Source organism: Hyphopichia burtonii (genome assembly GCF_001661395.1).
Source record: "Hyphopichia burtonii NRRL Y-1933 unplaced genomic scaffold HYPBUscaffold_1, whole genome shotgun sequence".
NCBI lineage: Eukaryota > Fungi > Ascomycota > Pichiomycetes > Serinales > Debaryomycetaceae > Hyphopichia > Hyphopichia burtonii.
In genome coordinates this window covers 680,312-697,594 of record NW_017963728.1, presented here as the reverse complement: position 1 = coordinate 697,594, position 17,283 = coordinate 680,312, and the positions used below count along the sequence as shown (strand labels likewise).

Below are 17,283 nucleotides of genomic sequence, written 5' to 3'. Positions count from 1 at the left end.
TAGTTAATTAGTACAAGTAGTTAATCAGTACAATTAGTTAATTAGTACAAGTAATTAATGGGGAAATAATACAATAATACACGTTATACGTTAGAGATCATGTAGAAGGGACCTGGTTGACGAGATGAGGTGGGCCATTGTGTCGGGATACATTTCGTAGACTAGGGTAGAGTTGATGGGGGCTCTTTCCCCATGTTCTCCACACAGGTTCAAACAACATTGTAGACAAAGTCTGATTTCCTCCTGGTCATTTAGCTGGTTGAGGCTGCAAGTATTCTGGACCACCGTCATTTTCCCCTTTGGCTGGATGGTTGGATGATTAGGTTTGCGATTTTTGTGCAATGGTTCTTCTTCCTTGGAGACTCTTCTTGAACGACGGCGCTTACGATTATTGTCGTTGTCGTCGTTCTTTGCGTCTTCAATCAACTTATTCCACTCGTCAGCCTCGCTTTTGGATTCATTCGGGCCCAGATCGTGTTCGGCAAGAAGCTCTTTTTTAGGTCGATTGGTGATTTCTTCGTAGGGAGACGATTCGGGAGTTAATAATTGACTTATGGGGATTTTGTTGAAAGACTCAAACGTGGCTTCTTGCTTGATGGTTGGAGTGATTGGTTCAATTGACTTTAGTTTTGAATCCATTGCATCGGATGACGCAATGGTATGAAACCTATGACGCTTATTATCAATGATACAATATTGATAAGATATTTTGGTTCGACATATATCACATAAATCGTCTTCGTAATCTTCATCTTGGTCATTGTTATCTTGAGGGAAATAACCTAATTGTTCGTCTTCGAATTTTCTTTCTTTGAAAAATTTTGGTTGGAACTTGATTATGAAGTTTTTCTTAATTTTATTGAATTGATCAAGTTTATTCGTTTGGGCTTGGTAGAAAGATTCATAACTCTTAATGCATCTTTCCACTAAGTTGATTTCCTCTTTGGTTAACTGAATCCCCTTCACCTTCTTTCTTTGGAAATCGTGTAGGATATTTTCAACTAATTGATAATGGTCGAAAACATTCTCCTTTTTAATCAGCTTATAATCGTGGATTGATTGTTCACCAAACTCTAACCATTGGGGCATGGCGAAATTAACCGCCTCGTTGAAATTGAACCCGCTATTGAATCCAGCATGGTAAACGCGTGGGTACGTCACTATGAATTCATTGGGTTGTTGATCGGCGTACATTACCGGGATTCCATTTTTAACTAGGGTCATTGGTGATAATAAAGTGACTAGCTGATGAAGTAAATCCGGTTGTCTTTTGAATAAATCGGGAGCAGAATCTTTCATTAATTTTTCAAAACTGTTAGCATAACTGGAGGGGATTCCATACCACTTTTTAGTAGCTCCAAAATGACAGTAATTTGCTGATAACGTATAATGATCTTCCACATGCCAACAAAATGTGGAAAGTAAGGACCCTATATATATCCACGGAATTGTCATTCCAGAAATTGACGTATTTATATAATTCAACAAGGAGCCGGGTGCAAATGGGAGTTTTGTTAAATTACAAGGATGTTTAATATAAGATTCAAAGTTTGAATCAATTTTAATATTAGGAGTGTTTGACATGGGGAATCCACTTATTTGACCCGGTCTTAAATTATGTATATCGGCCCCATATTTAACTTCCAAATCATTTTTTTCAATATCGATAAATTCCCAAAATTTTTTTTCAATTAAATCAATGGTTAATGGTTGATTGTTATTATAAATTTGTTTAAAGCTTGATTCAAAGTCCAAACACATTTGATAAAATTGCGGCAAGGTATATTTTATCTCTACCGGTTCTTCGAACCCGTATTCCCCAGTTCCAATCAAACATTTATCACAGTACCAAGTTCCGCTTGGTATGGAAGTAAGTGGAGGCGACAAGCATCTCATATGAAATGGATTATTACAATTATCACATAATAATGTTGTTGTAGGCAGGTTATTTTTCCCACAAACTAAACAATTGGCAGAATCATCTTCCAGATCACTTTCTGGGAACTCATACGATTTATTGGAATTAGTAGAAAGAAATTGGGCATAAGACTTAATATTAAGTTCGTATTGGATATTTAAATCTTTAAAATCGGTTGGTAGCCCAAATTTTAAGTTAATTCTACTCCATATATCATCATTTAGTCTATCAGGACCGCCATGAGATTCCACTGATGAATAAAGATCATAATAGTATATTTTCTTATCATCGACTTTAAAATAAGAATTTATTTGCTTCTTTCTTCTCATTTTCAAAAATCTATTAATATTATTAATGAAAAATTTTCTACTTCTTGTAGTCAACCCTAAATCACTTAATTTCTGATGACGGGTATGAAATTTGAAATCACTAGATAACAGAAAGGGTGGTTTCCACCCATCAGGAGGAATAACCTTCACCAAACCATATTTTGAACCAACGGCAGCGATATCCGGCCTCGATAAGTATTCAATAGGACTTGAAAACTCCTCAGCACTAGGCCTGAAGATCGGACAGGCAGTCAATAAGCTTTTATCAAAAGATAATGGCATTGAATTAAAATCCCGATAGCAACAATATTAGCCAGCGAAAAAACTGGAAAATGATATAAAATCGTCCTGAAACCCACCAATCCGGTATTAAAACCAACTGAACTAACCTATAAACCCGGTGATAAGTTGGTTACTAGAGTGTATTTATCAAAATATCCGATTTCACTTATCCAGTGATAAATCTTGTTCTACAGCAAAAGAAGCAAAAAAGCAAAAACGAAAGAGCCTGGACTGTTGTACTTTGGACAGAATAACTAACCTAGTTCAAGTATATAGTATACTTCTCGATGAACAATCTTTATTCCTAAAAAACTGTAGGAAAAGAGAAAGAAGTTGAAAAACGGTTTTGGTTTTAGTTCGGTATACTACTTTCTCATAAGTAGCAGCATTTTTTGTTCCCTTTTTCTTCTTTTATTAGACATGGTCGCACTAATCTCACCTGAAATCTTAATCAGTCCATGTCATAACTAGTATTCTACAGTCGGTGCCTAGTCAGTACTGCAGTCGGTGCCTAGTCAGTACTGCAGTCAGTACTCCAGCCAGTACTGCAGTCAGTACTGCAGTCAGTACTCCAGCCAGTACTCCAGTCAGAACCGTTTACAGCCACCTTCAACACTTCCTCATTGTATCTTTAGCTTGATGAGTTCTACGACTGCAAGGGCCTTTACTTGCCTTATCGCCGTGACTCCATGTATTCCTCAATTCTCACGCTTTCTTGATTCTTTTGCTATTCGTTAATTCTTATACTACTCTTCCTTATACTCTATAGTTTGTATCTTGTATAGTTATTATTGGATATCTTATCGATTGTATAGGGAATGCGAAAGCGAGCAGGGATTTTTTCGTTCAAGTATAAAGCACTAGCTTTTCGATGAAAAATTGAATACTTTTCAAGATATCAAGAATGAAAGACTATACTATTGCGGTGTTGGGCTGTGGGAACTTGGGTTCTGCGGTGACCAATGCCATTCTCAACTCCAGTTTCGAACCATATCCTGCTAAAATCATCTGTTGCACCAACAGTGAAAAAAGTGCAGAAAACGTCCGGGCCAAATTTGACCACGAAATAATTGAAGTTAGCCACGGAATTGACTCGAATAAGGCTGCTGTTGCTAAAGCCAATATCATTATTCTTGGATGTAAGCCTTACATGTATCAGACTGTTTATGAACAAGTGAAGGATTCTTTGAATGGGGAACAATTACTTATTTCGTTATTAGCTGGTACTACAACTGACGAATTAAGTATTTTCACTCCATACGTTGCCAAGGTTATGACCAACACCCCGGCACAATATGGATGTGGTATGGCTGCCGTTTGTTTTTCAAAAGAAGCAGAAGCTAAGTATAGTGAACTTGTAATGAAGTTAATTCAACCAATTGGGAGTGCAGTTCAAATTGTGGAAAAAAATATGGATGCTGCCACTGCTTTAGTTGGATCAGCACCAGCCTTTGTCTTACTCATGTTGGAATCCATGATTGATGGTGGGGTCAGAATGGGTTTGCCATTTGACGTTGCTAAAGAATCAGCAATAAAAGTAATGGAAGGTACTGCTAAAATGGTTCTGGATTCGGGCGAACACCCAGCAGTTTTGAAAAGTAAAATCTGCACTCCTGCCGGTACTACCATCGGTGGATTAGCAAAATTAGAAGACGCTGGAGTCAGAAGTGGGATCATTAGAGCCATTGAAGAATCTGCTCTCATTTCAGCATCATTTTCTAAAAAAAAATAATCATTATATTAACACTATATATATATATATATACGTATCTATTCTATTTCTTATCGGCATTTGGAAGACTCATGAATGCAGTGAGATCAGATGGTGTAAGTTCAATCCCTTCTTTTTCTAAAGTATCTTTAAGTCCCTTGATTTTATCCTTAACATCGTCATGCGATATAAGCTTAACCATTTGCATTATCGATGGTGGTTTCCCTGAACTGAAATCAAACCCCTTTTCACTCAATAATGTTTGAAACTCTCTCAATTGTGCCTTGAGTTCAGAACTATCTCTGATTTTACTAACTACTTCTGCAACCCTTTCTTCATCAGATGCTCCTTTGCCAAACCCAAACGCCCTTATAGGCTCTATTCTATATACTCCTCTTGGTGCTTGTCTGGCTATAGCAATTCTTCTGCCTAATACCCTTCTAATCATATCTAAACTCGTATAACTTGTATAACTTGTATATCCAAAGAGATCGAATGGCTTTCTCTTAACGGACTTTTTTTTTCAGTTACTCCACGAGTCGTGCGCCCACCGCCAATAATGGGATTTTTGCCGTTTCCAGACACGACTAGTCTCAGTTTCTGAAAGAACAGAAAAAAATCAACAAGTTTTTCCAGAGGGCAAGCCATTCTATCGACTATTTGATAATATATATTTTGTGTTTTTAATATTAGCTTTCTTTAATTAGAATCAATAGCCCCAGCCAAATCCATCCAACATGTCTCACGAAGGTCAAGAAGAATTGTTAGATTACTCTGATTCCGAAGAAATCGCCGTCCAAACCACTGGTGCCACCGCTGAAGGTGAAGCCGCCAATGGTAAAGAAGCCGACAAGAAAGGCTCCTATGTCGGTATTCATGCCACTGGTTTCAGAGACTTCTTACTTAAACCAGAATTATTGAGAGCCATTGGTGATTGCGGTTTCGAACATCCTTCTGAAGGTTCGTATACTTTTATTCATTCCAATCAAGGAATTGTTATAAGTTGATAATTAGACTTGATCAACTTCAATGAGGTTATTGTTTTTTTCAACTGGTGTCAGTTGTTGTTGTTACATCTATTACCTATTTGGCAATGCCAAACCAATCTTGGAGAATCTGTTATTCCATGTATGAACTTCTTTTCAGAAGTTTTCTTCACTTTAGAAGAAACTTCAACTTGTCATTGAATGTGACACATATCAGATGAAATACTGAATGTTGAAGGTACTGGAATGTTGAAGGTACTTTTTGAATCCTTTTTTTATTTTGTTTTTACAATACAAAAAAAGATAATCAGAACGATTAATATTGGATGTGTTAGGTATGAAACAACGCGTTGTTTCCAATAGAATGTATTAACAACAGACTGGCCTGTTTGAATAAACAATTAGCAAAAGTCAATTATCCTTATATCAATTCTCTTGAGACGATAAAACAACATAAACTAACGTTAACCCTTTTTTTTTAGTCCAACAAGTTTGTATTCCACAATCTATTTTGGGTACTGATGTTTTATGTCAAGCCAAATCAGGTTTAGGTAAAACCGCTGTTTTTGTTTTATCTACTTTACAACAATTAGATCCAGTTCCAGGTGAAATTTCAACTTTGGTTATTTGTCATACCAGAGAATTAGCTTATCAAATTCGTAACGAATACGCTCGTTTTTCTAAATATATGCCAGAAGTTAAAACTGAAGTTTTCTATGGGGGTACTCCAATCTCTAGAGATTTGGAAAAATTGAAAAATAAGGATACCTGTCCACATATTGTTGTTGCTACCCCTGGTAGATTACATGCTTTAGTCAATGAAAAAGGTATTAGATTAAGTAACATCAAATCCTTTGTTATTGATGAATGTGATAAAGTTTTAGAATCTATTGATATGAGAAGAGATGTTCAAGATATCTTCCGTAATACTCCTCATCAAAAACAAGTTATGATGTTTTCTGCTACTTTATCCCAAGAAATTCGTCCAGTTTGTAAAAAATTTATGCAAAATCCATTGGAAATTTATGTTGATGATGAAGCTAAATTAACCTTACACGGTTTACAACAATATTACATCAAATTAGGTGAACAAGAAAAGAATAGAAAATTATCTGAATTATTAGATTCTTTGGAATTTAATCAAGTTATTATCTTTGTTAAATCTACTCAAAGAGCTAAAGAATTAAATAAATTATTATGTGCTTGTAATTTCCCATCTATTGCTGTTCATTCTGGTTTAAAACAAGAAGAAAGAATTGAAAGATATAAATCTTTTAAAGAATTTAACAAACGTATTTGTGTTTCTACTGATGTTTTCGGTAGAGGTATTGATATCGAAAGAATTAACTTGGCTATCAATTACGATTTACCAAATGAAGCTGATCAATACTTACATAGAGTTGGTAGAGCTGGTAGATTTGGTACCAAAGGTTTAGCTGTTTCTTTAGTCTCAACCAAAGAAGATGAAGAAGTTTTAGAAAAAATTCAATCAAGATTCGATGTCAAAATCACCGAATTCCCAGAAGAAGGTGTTGATCCTTCTAGTTACATGAACACTTAGATTTAGTTATCTTTTCTTTTTTTACCTCTCTCTTATTGTTGTTATCAAGATGAAAAAAAAAAAAATTGTTTAAGACCATTTTTATTTCCTGAAAAGAGAATTCATGTATGATTATATATATCTAATAAAATTGTTTCAAATGCTATAAGTAATGTTAGATGCAAACGTAAGAGCTAGAAATAGTATTGCAGACACGTTGTGTCTATGACTCGATAAACATATTCGAGATCCAGTTTAGGAATGAGAAACCATTCAACATGAATGTTGTAGGTGCCCTTCTTGAACGATTCCTGTTTATGTTTCTTGAATAATCTCAATAGTTTCGAAGCATGTTCGGCTTCCTCAACTGTTTTTGTATTCTTCTTACAAGCAGTACAGAGTACATCTCCACTACCGTATTTATCTCTTAATATTTGGTGAATTTGAGTTTCAGCCTGTAAGATCGAATTAGGTGCATAGAACCCTTGATCGCGTACCCGAAGAGTTTTATACTGGCTGGGTTGAGTTGTAGTTGTAGATGTTACTTGAAGCTTTTTGAATTTCAGTATCAATCTACTTACACCCGAGCCACTAGACTCCGAAGTGGAGGAGAAAAGAGGGCCGAACCGATCCATTGAAGAAGATAGAACAGACTTGTTGAGCCCGGAGTTATGCAGATTGGGGATCAAACATGTCAAACCATGCTGGCATTGATTTTCCCATTGTTGAAGTCTTTTTTCAACTGTTTGGGTAGTCATTCCTACTTTGATCAAAGTATACGGATGTTTCCTATAATCAAAGGGGAGCCATTTGTCTTTGTCCTTAGAAGAAGTATTGGGGATGTTTCTTACCTTGAGCCACAGTTCATTGTTTTTCTTTTCATTTTCAATTAAACTAGTTAAGGTATAGACATAGATATATCCTGGTTTATTATGATGCTTAGGCGAATTAGTATTCGAAGGTTTATGCGAGTATGCAAGTACAGGCTCTGAGGCCAGAGGACGTTCATGAAAGGCCTCGCTAACCTTTTCATGGAGTTTACCGTTTATTCTACCCAGTAGATTATTCGCTTGATCCTGATGATAATGACAATAATCTCGAGAACCGCGTACTTTCTTCTTGCATCGAACACCCTTCTGTGTAAGACCACAGCATTGGTATTGGTAAGGTGTGTAAGAGCCAGACTTTTCTTTCGAATCAGTGGTCATTAGCACATAGTTTGATTCCTCTGGCCTTTTCAATTGAAAAAATGCTTTTCTTCTGCTTCGCAAGCAGTTTCTGGGAAGAGGTATTGACGCCACACGTGAAAAGTCGCAAAAAGCCAGAATCACCAAAATCGATTGCAACATCTCACAGTTTTGGCAATTTGCTTGATTTACAAGGAAAATGGTGGACGGAACGGGTGACGGGGCATCTGCTGACTAGGTTAGCGGTGAATAAAGAATGGGGTTTGCATTTGGTGACAAGATGAAATTATATAAATAGTTGAGAAAGTCTCCACCTTTCACCATTATACTTTTCTCTTTTCTTCTTTAGCTTTAATAAATATGTCATATCACTTTGATACTCTTCAATTACATGCTGGTCAGCCAGTGGAAAAACCACACCAAGCCAGAGCACCACCAATCTATGCCACTTCTTCATATGTATTCAATGATTCCAAACATGGGGCCCAATTATTTGGATTAGAAACCCCGGGTTACATTTACTCCCGTATAATGAATCCTACCAATGATGTTTTTGAACAAAGGATAGCAGCTTTGGAAGGTGGGGTTGGTGCTTTGGCTACATCGTCTGGACAAGCAGCCCAATTGTTGGCCATTACTGGCTTGGCTCATCTGGGTGATAATATCATTTCAACTTCGTTTTTATATGGAGGAACTTATAATCAATTTAAGGTTGCTTTCAAAAGATTGGGGATCGAGGCTCGTTTTGTTAATGGTGATGCCCCAGAGGATTTTGCTAAATTAATTGATAATAAAACAAAAGCCATCTACCTTGAATCCATTGGTAATCCAAAGTATAATGTACCTGATTTTGAGAAAATTGTTGAAATTGCTCATTCTAATGGTATTCCAGTGGTTGTTGATAATACTTTTGGTGCAGGAGGGTTTTTGGTTAAACCTCTTAGTTTAGGTGCAGATATTGTTGTTCATTCTGCTACTAAATGGATTGGTGGTCATGGTAATACTATAGCTGGGGTTGTTGTAGATGGTGGGAAATTTCCTTGGAAAGATTGGCCAGAAAAATTCCCTCAATTTTCGAAACCTTCTGAAGGGTATCATGGTTTGGTTTTAAATGAAGCTTTAGGTAATGCTGCCTTCATTGGTCATGCTAGAATTGAATTATTACGTGATTTGGGACCAACTTTAAATCCATTTGGTGCTTTCCTTTTAATTCAAGGTTTAGAAACTTTATCTCTTCGTGTCGAAAGACAATCTTATAATGCTTTAAAATTAGCCCAATATCTCGAAAAATCCCCATACATTAGTTGGGTTAGTTACTTGGGTTTACCTTCTCATAAAGATCACGAAAGAGCAAAAAAATATTTCAACCATAAAGATATTTTTGGTGGGGTTCTTTCATTCGGTGTTAAAGATTTAGATACTAAGACTGATGATCCTTTCCAAGAAGCTGCTGCTCAAGTAGTTGACAATTTAGAGCTTGCTTCTAACTTAGCTAATGTTGGGGATTCAAAGACTTTGGTTATCGCTCCTTGGTTCACTACTCATCAACAATTAAACGAAGAAGAAAAAGTCGCTTCGGGTGTTACCAAAGATTTGATTAGACTTTCAATTGGTACCGAACATATCGATGATATAATCAACGACTTTGAACAATCTTTCAAAAAAGTTTATAAAGCTTAATTAATTTCAGTTCTCTCCCATTTATTTTAGAATCATATATTATCGTTATTTATTTTAAATGTAAAAAAAAGAGTTTTTATCTACGTCTAAATATTTTGAACAATGCAAATATTGCAGCCAAATCACAAAGTACCATTAGCCAAAGCAATAATTGACCCCAGCCATATTCAACTTTTGCAATTTCGTATGCTTTGAAAAACAAATCTATAGAATGAAACGTTCTTAATTGTAAGATGTTACGTCCTAATAATATTCCCAAATGAACAATTAGTATAGTAAACATACCACCGTACAAAACATTGGACACTATTTTATTATTAGCTTTAGTACCTTTAATACTTCTTCTTCTTTCCATGAAAAAAAGGGAAACTAATAATATAACAGCAATGATTGAAATCGAAATGGTATAATTTGGGATTTTAGACATTAATTCACCAAATGATCTAATAGATTTAAGATGGTGAGCAGCATTAAGTTGTTCCATTTTCAAGCTATTTGATTCAGTCTCATTATTAATCGCTGTATAATAAAGGGCATCTAATAAGTCAACAATATTAGTATAAGTTGAAACCATAGAATCACGCATTTCTTGTGAATCATTTGCGCTACCACCACCAACTTTACCTAATTGTATACCGATATCAGCAGCCAAACTAGAAAAAATATCAAGACCATGACCATTCGAACAATACTGTTCTTTGGAGTCACTATTATAACGGCAAAATCCATTTGAATTAAACTTGTAAAGTTTATTTGTGGAGAAAGTATCAATGGTATTCATATAATCTACATTTGATTGTAAATCGTCATTGGAGACACCGAGATCAGTAGCCAAATAAGAAACCATTTTAAGACCTTCTCTAAGGGTGGATAAAGTTAATTTAGCCTTGAGAGTATCATCAGTTGGTTTGATTGTCATTTGGGGAACACATGCTAAACCATCTTTTTGACAGGAACTTGAAACACCAAAATCAGTCGATAATACAGCAATAAGAAACACCAATATGATAGTGAAACCCCCAGTCAATTTTGAGAAAAAGGGCACTTTGAAATGGTTCATTTCTTCCTTTTCTTGTAGTTCTTCCATATCTTCATGAGAAGTTGCAGACAACGGCACTTTAGATTCTTCATCAAAGTTATAGGCTGTTTGTTGATTCAACTCTACATCCTGGAAGCTTCTACCACTGTAGTCAATATTTTTTAGTATATCTTTTTCATCTTTCGGATAGGGAGTGCTTCTGGCAATAGAACTCGAGCTTCTATCATAATCCGAGTCTGATTCTTCAAAAGTATCGGTGTCGAGATGTATACGGTTTTCGAAGAGCATTTCCACCAGGGTATCAAGAGATATAAAGAGATCAATGGGTATAAAGAGATCAATGGGTATTAAAGATTGGGTATCAAGAAAAAAAGTGAAGGGTATTAGAAAAGGAGTGAATTTTGGTTGGTATCAAGTAAATAGGGTCCGGAGAATATATTCCAAAATCATGAATAAGCTAGATAATAATATTCATATATATATATATATATACTGCTGTCTATCACTCGTGTAATGGATCCACAAATTGCAAAAAAAAATTATTGTCTCAAAGCAGTTTTATGTGCACAATTTATTTTTGTTTTCTCTATTTTAGTAGTGGAAATCTTACCCACTATGCTTATAGAGTGAAGATATAAGCAGACAATTAGCCAGATTGCCAGAATAGGTAAGTGGAGCACATCCTCGAGGCTAGCTGCGTTCAAAAACGTTATGGGGCATAAGCTACTAATTTAGCCAGTTGCTAAGCAGAGAAAACGAGAGTAATGGGAAGGTGTAGAGACTGAGTAGGCATATACAATTCCAGACACCATCTTTTGAGCTAAGGATGAGTTGTTCGAAAGCCTATCTATTGACGTGCTTGGAGGGGGCTTTCCGTGATCAAGCTTCAATGACAGAAGCATTAGAGTTGGACTAAAAATTTTTAGGCGATCAAAAGATGACTTCCTAATACGGAAAAAAAAGTTTTTTTGATCCAAATGTTGCACTAAACAAGGCTGTAAAAGCTTTACTTCATGGTAATGTATTGATTTATACAATGATTTATGCAAAGATGTATTGTCAAAGATTTATTTAAAAATGAAACTTTAAAAAGTGAAAAGAAACTCCCCAAAAAAAAAGATAATAAAAGAATTGAATACTAAGAAAATGGAACACTAAAAAAAAAAAGGTATGAGTGGTTGAATTTACTTATATAGATGGTTAAGGTAGTCACTGTTGTCCAAAAGATTTGTTTCTGCTTCATTGAGTAGGGAATCATTCAAGGAGAACCGGTTGTTTTTATTATTTTGAGCATCGGTATTAACTGTTTTGTTTAGTAATTTACTTGATTGTAAAAATGGATTATTTTTAGGGTTATGATGATAATATCGATCATCACCAGGAGGTTTTCTACTTGGAGATCTCGAGTCAGCATGAGAGTCAGGAATGATTTCGATATTTTCTGAATCATTACGGCTTCTATTAGCCAATTCCCGAATGTTATCGATTGAATTGCTATTACTATTTGCCAAAGAATTTGATTTGGAATGATTTGAACTAGGATTGGTGACGATGTTTGTAGAAACAGTATTGTTCAATGGAATTGACCCAGCCAAAGCACGATTACTATTACTTCTACTTCTATTTCTATTTTTATTTTTCCAACTATTACTTCTTGAATTGGCCAAGGAATTATTTTCATCTGACCTTTTATGTGCATCAACGTAACCGTCATAAGTTTCTTCACGATAATGATGAGGAGGTCTTGGATATTGAGGATCAGATAAAGTATTCTCATTATATAGTAAGAGTTTTGTTTCTTCTTCCTCGGGTAATAAATCGAGTCTTGAAGATTTTGATTTTTTATATAAATGACGAACTGAGGACTTTCTTGAAAGCGATTCTCCCAATTTTCTTAATGATTCTTCATCATTGGTATAATATAAATCAGTTGATGAATTACGGCCTTCATGATTATCATCTTCATCATTATTAGAAGAAGTAACATCCCGGTCTTGATAAGGACCAAATCCACCTTGGTCATTTTCAATACCTGAAGGAATGATCTGACTTCTATTACTTCTGCTACTTCTATGAGTTTTTGTAGTATTTTTTCTTGATATTAAATCATCATCTTCATTTTCATCAATGGTACGAATACCACTCATTCTTTTACGACTTTTGGAATTTGGAGCAGCAAAATCAGAATTATCAGCGAAATTTGTGAAAAAATGAGTAGAAGATTTTCTACGGTGTTGATTTTCATAATGGTGATTATGATTAAAGTTATCTTCGTAATCGAAATTATAGGTTTCATCATCTAAATCATCAACAGGGTTAGCACACCATAATGGGAAGACCCAAGAAAGCATTGATAAAAGACCAAAAGAAAAACAAAACCAAAGTAACAGAAACCAAGCATTACCTAGTTGTAACGAGACACCAAAGTCCCCTAAACTACCTTTAACTTCGGAACGAATTGAAACCAATAATCTGGTGATAATCCCTGACCCAACACCCAAACTTAAAAAGGATGCCATTGAAATAAGAGCCATTATGTGAAGTAAGAAGCTTGGAACTTTACTCAAATCCGGTTCACCTTTACGATTTGAATAAATAATAAGGGTTAAAACCAAAAGAATGAGTTGAGTAGCACCGGCAAAAGTAAGAGCAGGAACCACCAATCGATATTTCTGATGTCTAGATTGAACCAAATTAGAATAAGATTCATCGTCATATTTAGTGGTTTGGAAAGCATAAGCCAATATACTATTTAAACCAATGCTTTCTAATTCTTGACGGTAATCAAAAACATACCCATCGCCATTGGGTCCACCTTTAGAGCAACTTAAAGTATCGTCATGATGAATATACCGAGTACGACCATCCTTACCGGTGATTTGAGTGGTGTTATAATTCCCATAACACCAACTCCATAGAGTGGTTATAATATATTGGGGAGCAGAAGCAACTTGCGACTCAGCGTATTCGGTAAGAATGGAAATCTCCGAGTTAGTTAAAGAGGAATCAACGGGGAAAGCATTTGTATTGGAATCATCCAAGATGGTTGAAGTTAGGGAAACTGAATTTCTCAAGGATTTATATAACCCATAAGAAACATCAAGATGGGCACAGTTGATTCTGGCAAGATAAGCCTTTTCACTTATGAACGGAGATACCATGGTGAATATTATGAAAACCAAAGCGCAAAAAGCACTGAAGAGTCGAAATATTTGAAGAATCCGGGTTTGTTTCGATAGATTCTCAAACGGTAGTAGAAGCCTACCTAATTTATTCTTAATTGCCACCATATTAAACACTTGTGATTTGCATAATTTTACAACTTGCCCTTCTGGAAAAGATCCAACTTTATAATATTTGCCAAACTGGCAGGGGCAAGTCCCTTAATAAGGGGGGATCGAAATAAAAAGCCAGAAACCTGGGAAAAAAAAAAAGAAGCAAGCAAGACCAGCAGTTAGCCAAAGCAATAAGACCCGACCAAGCACTCACGAATAATCAACTGAATAGCTAATAAAACTTGCAAAAAAGTGAACTAAAGATCAAATAACTGAAAAAAAACACTAACAAAAGAAAAGAAAAACCGATAGCAAAGAATCAAAACCACTGGAAAAAAAGCGAAGAGAAGTAGCTACTTCTATTTTGTTTTATCGTAACTGAGTGAGGGTTTTATTTAGAACAAGTAGTGTGCATCACAACATGGCTTTATGCCAGGACAACGCCAGAAAGCCCCAAGCTTAACGTGTTGTTTGTATTTGATACTTTGAACTTGTTGTATACGTTGCATGCTTGGTTTACAGGTGTAGGGAATAAACAATATATATTTTGATAAAAGAGAAACGAGAAGTGAAGAGATTCATAAGACATTAAGAAAAGGGAGACTTAAAAGTCTTCATTGAAACTTAACTGGCCGTACTTGGCACGATAATCGCTCAAGTCAGCTGCTTGGGGAGAATCATCGATATCATCGTAGTTTCTTTTCAATTTATTTGTTGAGTCAAAGTTTGATTGAGGTATAGTTACAATCTTATTATTTTGGTATCTGGATTCCCATTCCGATACGTTCGAACAAGAATCAATGGTGGACCCGTGGTTTGTTAAGGAGGGGGGTTGACTCAAGTGACTTGGTAAAGGTACTCTTTGTACGCTATATGGATTATTCAATCCGTTGCTGGTATTCCCGTTGTTATAGCCATCTGCAACGGCTTTTCTGATTCTCATCCCGATCGTCGACAAGGCTGCCACGTCCGGGTTTTCAACCTGGGGCTGGATCGCAGTATTCATTTGTCTTTTGCTCATTGCTTTAGGTATTGGTTCTATGGGTAGAAGAAGATGAATTGAAGTCTTTTATTGCCGGCTTTTTTTTTTTTTACCGCTTTTGACGATTGGGACAACACCCGTACACCGCGAATTACAGACGCGACCCTCGGTTACCTCCGGATTTCATGACTAAGTAGACTTATATTACTGAGTAGACTTATTGATTGATTGACTTATTGATTGATTGACTTATTGATTACTGAGTGATTACTGAGCCTGATTATGACCTTCCCAAGGTCAACCATTTGAAAGTCCCACAGAGCAGCTCAAAGAATGGCAACCAGTTTAGAATTTGCATCTCAAATCCAGTCTGCAGTCATTAAACAAAGCACCTGTGAGCCATAGAACATCTTACTTTCTTGTCTAAGCAGCTTTCTCGTCTATACACCGTTCTTGTCCATACACCGTTCTTACACAACTTTCTTATGTCTGCACAACTTTCTTATGTCTATACAGCTATTATATCACCTTATAGCATTTCGACTGTTCGTAGTTGATGAATGGAGCACACAAAAGACCCGTGCACCAGGGCATCTTTCGGTACATCTTTCTCTAAACGGCATCCCCTCCTTATCGCAGTGCCAGAACACTGAGCAGTTAGTGAGGGTGTGGGGCCCGTTCGCTAACAGAAAGCCAGAACGAGTGGTTCACCAAATCTTTGGAAAAACTCGCTATAGGCAAGATACTCCGAATCAGTTAGAGTTTCAATAAGATTTGCCAATTCGATTGGATGATTTGGTAGGTTACTCGATTGTTATTTAAACACCCATCAATCCTCCATTCTCTGACTTTCCTGTTTTTTTTCGGTCAATCAACTTATTCAGAATGTCCTCTCCAAACTTTAATATTTCATCGTCCACTGCTCAAGAATACGAATCAGAATATTCTGCTCATAACTATCATCCCTTACCAGTGGTATTCCATAAAGCCCAAGGTGCTCATGTTTGGGATCCAGAAGGAAAAGAATACTTGGATTTCTTGTCAGCATACTCTGCTGTTAACCAAGGACACTGTCATCCAAAAATTATTGAAGCTTTAATTGATCAAGCTTCTAAATTGACTTTATGTTCTCGTGCTTTTTCTTCTGATGTTTTTGGGGTTTTCGCTAAATACATTACTGAATATTTCAATTATGAAATGTTTTTACCAATGAATACTGGTGCTGAAGCAGTTGAAACCGGGTTAAAATTAGCTCGTAAATGGGGGTATAGTATTAAAAAAATCCCTGATGGGGAAGCAATTATTTTATCTGCTGAAAATAACTTCCATGGTAGAACTTTAGGGGTTATTTCAATGTCAACTGACCCGGATGCTACTACTAAATTTGGTCCTTATCTTTCTGGGGTTGGTCCTCAAATTCCTGGTGAACCTCAAGGTACTTTATTAAGATATGGTGTTATTGAAGATGTTGAAAAAGCTTTTAATAACGCTGGTGATAAAATTGCTGCTATTTTATTAGAACCAATCCAAGGGGAAGCTGGTATTGTTGTTCCTCCTGAAGGTTACTTAACTAGAGTTCAAGAATTATGTAAAAAACATAATGTTTTATTAATTTGTGATGAAATTCAAACTGGTATTGCTAGAACCGGTAAAATGTTATGTTATGAACATTCTAAAAATGTTAAACCTGATATTATCTTATTAGGTAAAGCTATTTCTGGTGGGGTTTTACCAGTTTCTGGGGTTTTATCTTCAAAAGAAATTATGTTAACTTTAGAACCTGGTTCTCATGGTTCTACTTATGGTGGTAATCCTTTGGCTTGTAGAGTGGCCACTGCTGCTTTAGAAGTTGTTAAAAATGAAAATTTGGTTGAAAGATCAAATAAATTAGGTGATTTATTACGTTCAAAATTAACCGATTTGAAAAATGAATTTAATGGTATAATTGCTGAAGTAAGAGGTGTTGGTTTATTATCTGCAATTGTTATTGATGAATCAAAGGCTAATGGTAGAACTGCTTGGGATCTTTGTCTCTTAATGAAAGACCAAGGGGTTTTAGCTAAACCAACTCATGATAATATTATCAGATTAGCTCCTCCTTTGGTGATTTCTGAAGAAGACTTATTGAAAGGTGTGGACGCAATCAAAAAGTCTTTAACTGAATTGCCAAATGCTCCTAAAACTCATCATTAAATGTATATAGAATAATGTGAATTCATATTAATTACCTTTTGAGAAAACTAATAATTTTGTAAATGTAGTCATTTCGCAGTTATATAATTTTAACTAAAAAGTGATAAAATTATGAAAAATTATGGAAATTTTTATACAATCAATAAATTCAGAAATTTTAT

General features: G+C 35.6%; 11 protein-coding genes across 11 annotated transcripts; 4 read left to right on the top strand and 7 right to left on the bottom strand.

The window, feature by feature from the left end:
- Nucleotides 1–90: 90 nt before the first annotated feature.
- Nucleotides 91–2,529, bottom strand: HYPBUDRAFT_102980 (histone demethylase; the record flags this gene model as incomplete). Its single annotated transcript, XM_020218236.1, has 1 exon — nt 91–2,529. One exon carries the CDS (start codon nt 2,527–2,529, stop codon nt 91–93), a length of 2,439 nt encoding a protein of 812 aa, XP_020078645.1.
- Nucleotides 2,530–3,433: 904 nt separating this feature from the next.
- On the top strand, nt 3,434–4,261 carry PRO3 (pyrroline-5-carboxylate reductase; the record flags this gene model as incomplete). Its single annotated transcript, XM_020223356.1, has 1 exon — nt 3,434–4,261. One exon carries the CDS (start codon nt 3,434–3,436, stop codon nt 4,259–4,261), a length of 828 nt encoding a protein of 275 aa, XP_020078644.1.
- Nucleotides 4,262–4,292: 31 nt separating this feature from the next.
- Nucleotides 4,293–4,700, bottom strand: HYPBUDRAFT_151284 (uncharacterized protein). The gene has a single exon (XM_020220421.1). It carries the CDS (start codon nt 4,686–4,688, stop codon nt 4,305–4,307), a length of 384 nt encoding a protein of 127 aa, XP_020078643.1. The 5' UTR covers nt 4,689–4,700; the 3' UTR covers nt 4,293–4,304.
- A 277-nt stretch (nt 4,701–4,977) lies between these two features.
- Nucleotides 4,978–6,787, top strand: SUB2 (ATP-dependent RNA helicase; the record flags this gene model as incomplete). The annotated part of the gene is made up of 2 exons (XM_020218308.1): nt 4,978–5,200; nt 5,709–6,787. 2 exons carry the CDS (start codon nt 4,978–4,980, stop codon nt 6,785–6,787), a joined length of 1,302 nt encoding a protein of 433 aa, XP_020078642.1.
- A 173-nt stretch (nt 6,788–6,960) lies between these two features.
- HYPBUDRAFT_101099 (uncharacterized protein) lies at nt 6,961–7,974 on the bottom strand (the record flags this gene model as incomplete). The annotated part of the gene is made up of 2 exons (XM_020218095.1): nt 6,961–7,282; nt 7,364–7,974. 2 exons carry the CDS (start codon nt 7,972–7,974, stop codon nt 6,961–6,963), a joined length of 933 nt encoding a protein of 310 aa, XP_020078641.1.
- Nucleotides 7,975–8,313: 339 nt separating this feature from the next.
- Nucleotides 8,314–9,633, top strand: MET15 (bifunctional cysteine synthase/O-acetylhomoserine aminocarboxypropyltransferase; the record flags this gene model as incomplete). Its single annotated transcript, XM_020219940.1, has 1 exon — nt 8,314–9,633. The coding sequence occupies one exon, from the start codon at nt 8,314–8,316 to the stop codon at nt 9,631–9,633; it is 1,320 nt and encodes a 439-aa protein (XP_020078640.1).
- A 76-nt stretch (nt 9,634–9,709) lies between these two features.
- HYPBUDRAFT_3538 (uncharacterized protein) lies at nt 9,710–10,960 on the bottom strand (the record flags this gene model as incomplete). The annotated part of the gene is made up of 1 exon (XM_020223355.1): nt 9,710–10,960. One exon carries the CDS (start codon nt 10,958–10,960, stop codon nt 9,710–9,712), a length of 1,251 nt encoding a protein of 416 aa, XP_020078639.1.
- A 430-nt stretch (nt 10,961–11,390) lies between these two features.
- HYPBUDRAFT_151282 (uncharacterized protein) lies at nt 11,391–11,702 on the bottom strand. Its single transcript, XM_020220420.1, has one exon. The coding sequence runs from the start codon at nt 11,572–11,574 to the stop codon at nt 11,404–11,406; it is 171 nt and encodes a 56-aa protein (XP_020078638.1). The 5' UTR covers nt 11,575–11,702; the 3' UTR covers nt 11,391–11,403.
- An 898-nt stretch (nt 11,703–12,600) lies between these two features.
- Nucleotides 12,601–14,283, bottom strand: ECM7 (Ecm7p; the record flags this gene model as incomplete). Its single annotated transcript, XM_020220419.1, has 1 exon — nt 12,601–14,283. A coding segment is annotated over exon 1 (935 nt), but the record flags the coding sequence as incomplete, so codon positions are not given.
- Nucleotides 14,284–14,551: 268 nt separating this feature from the next.
- On the bottom strand, nt 14,552–14,962 carry HYPBUDRAFT_100653 (uncharacterized protein; the record flags this gene model as incomplete). The annotated part of the gene is made up of 1 exon (XM_020218065.2): nt 14,552–14,962. A coding segment is annotated over one exon (411 nt), but the record flags the coding sequence as incomplete, so codon positions are not given.
- A 429-nt stretch (nt 14,963–15,391) lies between these two features.
- CAR2 (ornithine-oxo-acid transaminase) lies at nt 15,392–17,170 on the top strand. Its single transcript, XM_020222852.1, has one exon. It carries the CDS (start codon nt 15,815–15,817, stop codon nt 17,120–17,122), a length of 1,308 nt encoding a protein of 435 aa, XP_020078635.1. The 5' UTR covers nt 15,392–15,814; the 3' UTR covers nt 17,123–17,170.
- Nucleotides 17,171–17,283: the final 113 nt, after the last annotated feature.